Source organism: Bos grunniens, chromosome 2 (assembly GCF_055505025.1).
Source record: "Bos grunniens cultivar Pamir isolate PY7600 chromosome 2, Bosgru_T2T1.0, whole genome shotgun sequence".
NCBI classification, from domain to species: Eukaryota; Metazoa; Chordata; class Mammalia; order Artiodactyla; family Bovidae; genus Bos; species Bos grunniens.
In genome coordinates, this window is record NC_141166.1 from 119,288,259 (window position 1) to 119,295,488 (window position 7,230).

Consider the following 7,230-nt stretch of genomic DNA (forward strand, 5'->3'; position numbering starts at 1 on the left):
ATACGTGCATGTACTAAGTACGGCTGGGTACGTAAATATGTATTTGTACATACAAATACTCATCTCTCACGCTAGTAAAGTAATGCTCAAAATTCTCCAAGCCAGGCTTCAGCAATACGTGAACTTCCAGATGTTCAAGCTGGTTTTAGACAAGGCAGAGGAACCAGAGACCAAATTGCCAACATCCTCTGGATCATGGAAAAAGCAAGAGAGTTCCAGAAAAACATCTATTTCTGCTTTATTGATTATGCCAAAGCCTTTGACTGTGTGGATCACAATAAACTGTGGAAAATTCTGAAAGACATGGGAATACCAGACCACCTGACCTGCCTCTTGAGAACCTGTATGCAGGACAGGAAGCAACAGTTAGAACTGAACGTGGAACAACAGACTGATTCCAAATAGGAAAAGGAGTACGTCAAGGCTGAATATTGTCACCCTACTTATTTAACTTATATGCAGAGTACATCATGAGAAACGAAATATCAATAACCTCAGATATGCAGATGACACCATCCTTATGGCAGAAAGTGAAGAGGAACAAAAAAGCATCTTGATGAAGGTGAAAGAGGAGAGTGAAAAAGTTGGCTTAAAGCTCAACATTCAGAAAACAAAGATCATGGCATCCGGTCCCATCACTTCATGGGAAACAGATGGGAAAACAGTGGAAACAGTGTCAGACTTTATTCTTCTGGGCTCCAAAATCACTGCAGATGGTGATTGCAGCCATGAAATTTAAAGACACTTGCTTCCTGGAAGCAAAGTTATGACCAACCTAGATAGCATATTCAAAAGCAGAGACATTACTTTGCCAACAAAGGTCCATCTAGTCAAGGCTATGCTTTTTCCAGTAGTCATGTATGGATGTGAAAGCTGGACTGTGAAGAAAGCTGAGCACCGAAGAATTGATGCTTTTGAACTGTGGTGTTGGAGAAGACTCTTGAGAGTCCCTTGGCCTGCAAGGAGATCCAACCAGTCCATCCTAAAGGAGATCAGTCCTGGGTGTTCTTTGGAAGGAATGATGCTAAAGCTGAAACTCCAATACTTTGGCCACCTCATGCGAAGAGTTGACTCATTGGAAAAGACTCTGATGCTGGGAGGGATTGGGGGCAGGAGGAGAAGGGGAAGACAGAGGATGAGATGGCTGGATGGCATCACCGACTCAATGGACAAGAGTTTGGGTGAACTCCGGGAGTTGGTGATGGACAGGGAGGCCTGGCATGCTGCGATTCATGGGGTCGCAAAGAGTCGGACACGACTGAGCGACCGAACTGAACTGATACACATAAATGCAAACGTGTACATTTGGAAATATAAACCCCAAACTGCTAACAAGGTGACCTGTGACAGTAGTCGTCTTTGGGGTGAAGGAAGGGATGTGGACAAATAGTGAAGTGACATTTTTGCCTTTTACTCTACATGTGCTTAGTTGCTCAGTCATGTCCGACTCTTTGTGACCGCATGGACTGACTATAGCCCGCCAGGCTCCTCTGTCCGTGAGGATTCTCCAGGCAAGATTACTGGAGTGGGTTACCATGCCTACCTCCAGGGGATTCTCCCCATCCAGGAATTGAACCCAGGTCTCCCACACTGCAGGTGGATTCTTTACCATCTGAGCCACCAGGAAAGGCCTTTACTCTATACCCCTGTATATTATTTGAATTTTTTATAATTAACATGTATCATATTTGACAATTAAAATATACAAATGAAAAGCAGGACCTGATAGCCATTTGACGTACCTCCTCTAGCTATCACAGTCAAAACTAATTATTTTATTCACTCACTGTGCATTCATTTATCTAACACACACGCAAGGTATAACCCTATGTGTGGGCACTGAGCATTTGTGCCAGCCTCCAGATACCTGCAGCCAATTTTTTTCAACCTGCAGCATTGAACATTTACTTTCTTCCATCAGATAGTGCTGTTTTAAGTCAAGTTTTAATTATCATTTATTATTTTTCAGGTCATACGCGAGGGATAAGAAATTCTTTAGAATTTGTACTGCCTTTATTTTTATTCTAAAAATGACTTTTATTGGATTTGATTTGGGGGGGGCAAGTGGAAAAAATACATTTGTATTCATTCGTCCAACAAAGGTTAGAGTCCTTCTTACATGTCTGGGCACAATGGTAGACAATGGATAAGCAAAGACAAATAAGTAACATATGGCCTCTACCTACCCTCTAGGGAGACAAGAATTTCAGAGTACGTAACACATAAAAACTGAAGTACACACCTTAGTAATCCTACACTTCAAAGTGAATCTGGCAAACTGCCCTGTTCAAAAACAAAAATTAATTTCAGTGTAACCTAGAAATAACTTGATGTTTATGAAAACTGTGAAATTATTCAATTACTCTATGGTTAAAGGGTATAAATTAGTGGGAAAATACAGAACATGGAAGCTCCAGGGGAACAGAAAGTGCAATGTCTCAGTGAACAAGTTCTAGGTTTAGCAGTGCCACTAAGAAGCTGTTTTTAGGTTTGTTTCCCCAAAGAAAATATGGAAATGATATCTACCTTATAAGGATAGGAGAAATCAAAGAATTTATTTGAAAAAGCATAACAAAATCTGGAGAACATGAGGCAGTGTGGACGCAACACCTGCTTTTTGTTGTTTGGTTTCATTGATTTATTTATTTTACCCCTACTCCTGTCGATGATTAACCAAGCAAAGCTGCAAACACAATTTAACTTCTGTATGCCTCATAAAGTGGAAAGAATGCAGGAAGCAGAGTCAGAAGATCTGAGTATACATTCAGACCTTGACTCTTACTAACTCCATAAGATTAAAAAATGAACAAATTATTTAACCTCTTTAAACCTCAGTGTCCCAGCAGCAAAATAGGAGTAAACCTATTTAACTGGGTTATTTCAAAGACTAAACGAGAAAAATACATGTGAAAACATAAACTGAAAAATTATAAATCAAACATTTTTTCCAAAGATATATAAATGGCCAATAAGAATTTAAAGATGCTCAACATTATTAGCCATTACAGAAATGCAAACAAAAACCGTAAGATACCACCTCCACACACTGGAATAGCTATCATCAAAAAGACAACAAGGCTGGAGAAAGTGTAACACTCATACTTTAATGATGAGAATGTACAATGAAGTCACTACAGAAAATAATTTGGCAGTTCCTCAAATAGTTAGAGTTACCTTAGAACCAAGCAACTCCACATCTAACTATATACTCAAGATCACTGAAAACATAAGTCCACACAAAAACCTGTAAATGAACAGTCACAGCAGCATTACTCATAATAGCCAAAAAGTGGAAACAACCTAAATTTCCATCAACTGATGAACAGATAAACAAAACGTGGCATATCCATACAGTGGAATATTACTGAGCCATAAAAAGGAGGTATCTTAATACATGCGTAATATGCATGAACTCCGGAAACACTACACTTAGTGAAAGACACAAAAGGCCACGTATTATGTGATTCCATTTATAGGAAATGTCCTAAATCAGCAAATCCACCGAGACAGAAAGTAGACCGGTGCCTGCCAAGTGTCAATGAGGGGGAATGGGAGTGGCAGTTAATGGTATGAGGGTTTTCCTGTTAGGATGTTGAAAATGCTCGTTGATTAGTGATGATGTTTGCACTCCCTTATGAATAAACTAAAACCACTGAATTGTACATGTTAAAAGGGTGAATTCTACAGTATACGAGTTCTATTTTAATAAAACTATTGTAGAAATTTAAGTTTCTCCTACATTTTGATAGTAAAGACATTACTTTTTTCAGGAGATTATTCCTGTTGCTTGTAACAGCTATGAAAGCTCTTTGAACTTAGATGTTACACAGATAAATGGTATTTTTAGTAAAGTGAAACTACTAATTATGTCAGAAAAACTTTCTACAGATCAGATTAATTTGGCCTTAGCTTATTTCTTCAAAAGAAAATCCTTATTAGTATCATTTGTTTTTAGGGAGTAGAGACAAGTGTGAAGGAATCTTTATAGAGTACATTTTAAAAAATAGGTCAAAATGTAGTATTTTGTTTTTAAATTAGTGGACATTTAGTTTTCAGATATACCCATCAATCAACTAAAACCTAAGTAGATGGAACTTCGCAAGCTTCATCTACCTGTTTCCATGTTCTGCATTCTGCTGTCATATTTCTAGGTCCATCACCAGCTCCTTCCAACACAGAGATCAAAATGCTTGGTAAATTCTTTAAATGCAGTCAATTCATTCCCTAATGCTGGGGAATTTACAGAGTAGGCCCAATTTTTAAGGTTAAATTTAGTCTAGCTTGTTTGACTAAATATACAACAAAATGATTTCCTGGAATTTGGAATATAAAAACAATCTATAGAGCTGGGTAATGCTTTCTAAGTCCTTTGGGTATTTTTTCACGAATTTGGTCACGGGGTAAAGACAGTCACTAACTTTTGGCCACACAAAGTATTATGTATAAAAGCTTCCTGGTTCTAGAACAAAGAAGTATTTTATTGCTCAAAGCAAAAGGAAGATATTTTCCTTCCATTTAGTATTGTTATACTAAAATAGCATACCAATGAAACCAGCTAGGTAACAGCAGGACCCAAGGTATGTAAACAAAGATAAATTGTTCTTTACTTTGTATTCTTTCTTTGGGGGTAAAAAAAAAAAAAAGTTTCTCACAACTAAGAAAATAAGGTTCATCAAGCCAAAGTAAACCATACAGGTTAATATTTCCCAATATGGGGGTATTTTTGAGCGGTGATCTCAATTTGAGGGTTTGCCAACCTATGCTAGCATACACGGTGGGTTTACTTGGTACAGACAAAACGTGAAGAGACGGAAGACCTGTCAAACAGCTGTATCGAGTTACTCAACAGCATTTCCAACTTCTCAGGTGATACCTGTTTAAGAAAGATGTCAAAGCACCAAGAGGAGAACCACGGGGGAGTCGCAGCAGCTGCCATGTCCAAATGGTGCATCGCGGGGTGAAATGCCACAGAAACCCTCAAGAGCCTGCCAGACTGCGGTTCCTTTCCAATACAAGTCTACCTCACATATAAAAATAAATACCATCCAGATATCCCTGCCAACTCGCTCTCCCTTCCTTTTGTGACTCCTGCAAAGGCTGGAGGGATGTTAACGGCCAGCATACCCGGGGTAAGCCAAGCCCCCACGCCCCAAGAGAGCCGTCCAGAAGGCTCCTGCAGCCCGGGGGTCTCTGGCCGGCGTCCCGCACCCGCCGGCCAGGGCCGGTCACCGGCCACACAAAGGAGCCAGCCGCGGGCGCTGGACGCGGGGACTCGCCCCGGAGCCGGCCGCCACATCTGGTCCCCGCACGCCGGGCGGACCGGACCCGCCGGAAAATAATGATTAACGCCCGTACCTGTTGCACGTTTCGGGTCCCTTTCACCCAGAAATGAACAAGGGCGCCCGGGAGGCGAGACGCGGGCCGCCCAGGCTCGGCGGGCCGCGGCCGCACCCGGCAGGCGGCGCGGAGGCAAGGGCTGCCCGCGGGACTCCCACCTCGGGCGCTTTGTCTGCGGTGGCGGCGGGGGCTGCGGCGGGGGCGACGGGGCGGGGGCCCCCCTCCCGCAGTCGCGCGGCCGCGCGGGGGTTAGAAAGCTGGGCCCACCGCCGCCTCCACCCGCCCACGATCCCCGCCTGGCCCCGGGGCCTGCGCGGTCCTCCCGCCCAGGCAGCCCGGGCCGCGCGGCGGCCACACTCACCTGGCTGGCGCTGGGGGCCGGCGGCTCCGGGGCGGTGGGAAGGACGCGGGGACGCGAGTGAGGCGCGGGCGGAGGCGGAGGGCGAGGCGGGAGGAAGGCGGGCTGGGGGCGGAGCGGGCCCGGGCGGCGGTGGCTCCGGTCACCCGTGGCAAATGCGTCCCGGCCCCTCTGCGCGTCAGGCCAGGGGCTGCGGCGCGGGCGGCCTGGCGAGACCTCCCGGAACCCTCGGCCCGACCCGAGTCCGCGCTGCCCAGCGCGCGCCCGGGGAGCGGCGGCGCGGCGACCCCGCCCGGCACGGGAAGGGGGCGGGGCTGGCAGTCCCGCTGGGGCTGGGGCTGGGGGGGTTGGGGGCTGGGCGAGGAGTGGGCCTCCCCCGCCACCAGGCCCACCCGGTGATCCTTACCAGGCGCGGAGCTCCAGCCTCCCAAGCCCACAGGCACCGCGGGGTGGTGGAAGGAGGACTGGGCCTAGAGTCGGGAAGCCTGGGCTTAAGGAAGGACACCCCCACGACCACTTGACGCCTCGCAAGTCATTTGTTGTCTCTGCCCTCATACGGAAATATGAATATGGTATCCAAGATTTTCAAAATTCTGACACTGTCATCCTAGGTTTGTTGGGATTCCTTTAGTTCCAAGTACTCACTGCCAGGAGACGACTCTCCCACACAAGAGGTGTGTGATGTAGCTGAAGGGTAAGGCAGTTGGAGGGAATGGGTTGTAGTGAGAAAGGGCTGGATTCAAGGTATTTGGTTTCCTTTGGGGAGCTTTCCTTTGGGCAGTCCAGAATTTATCCACAAATGGCCCTCTGACAACGGCTGCTTGCCCATCTTCACCATCCCTAGTTATTTTTCTCCCAGTGTAATGACTTCAGAGTCCTTGTTCTTCCAGTTTTCTTGCGCAAATTGTTTTTATGTCATTTCCTGAATTCAGTTCAAAAGAGTCATCAGCTAATACAAGCTCAGGGCAGCCATGTGGTCCCAATCTCAGGCCTTACTTATTACTCACTGTGCCACTCACTTCAGTATCACCTAATTCCACTGGGGTGAAAAAAAGTACCATTCCAACAACTAGGCAACTAAATCTCTCTACTAATGTTCTCTGATTGAAAGTCCCAAGGATGAATATTTCCTCTTACTTCTGTGACTGATAATCTGTCTCCATGACTTTAGCCTCTTTGCCACCCTTTAGGTCAAGCCTTGTCAACTGTTTCTGCTTCTAGTCCTAAGGACCACTAGGAATGCTTCAAAAACACAGAACTTCCCGCTTTAAAGTCTTTCAGAGGCTTGTCACGTGGATAATCAGGTTCAAGCAATTACTGTGATATCCAAGGTCATTTATGATCTGATCCCCAGACCTTTTCAACTCCAGCTTTAATTCCCACCACATCTCACGTTCAGGCTCCATTTTTGTGCCTTTGTATGCTTTCCTCCATCTGAAATTCATCCCTCATTTAACCAGTGAATGTCTACTGTGCTTCAGGATAATAAAGATAGTGCGTCTTTTCCTCTTAGAGTCTTCCCTGACATCCTGTCC

The 7,230-nt window shown here is 45.2% G+C and overlaps 1 protein-coding gene across 17 annotated transcripts in view; it reads right to left on the bottom strand.

The window, feature by feature from the left end:
* SESTD1 (SEC14 and spectrin domain containing 1) overlaps positions 1-6,960 on the bottom strand; it is a 155,066-nt gene extending 148,106 nt beyond the window's left edge. For 5 of the 17 annotated variants that reach the window (XM_086360991.1, XM_086361010.1, XM_086361039.1 and 2 more), the window contains exon 1: positions 5,699-5,961. Coding sequence is in view for 3 of the 17 variants with exons in the window: in XM_086360981.1 (XP_086217107.1) it covers positions 6,833-6,858 (26 nt within the window). In the remaining 14 variants the exon portion in view is untranslated. Of the gene's footprint in view, positions 1-5,355; positions 5,962-6,101; positions 6,732-6,832 lie in introns of those variants that run through there. The other 12 variants (XM_086360981.1, XM_086361036.1, XM_086360986.1 and 9 more) reach the window with 7 other exon arrangements.
* Between the last annotated feature and the right edge of the window lie 270 nt (positions 6,961-7,230).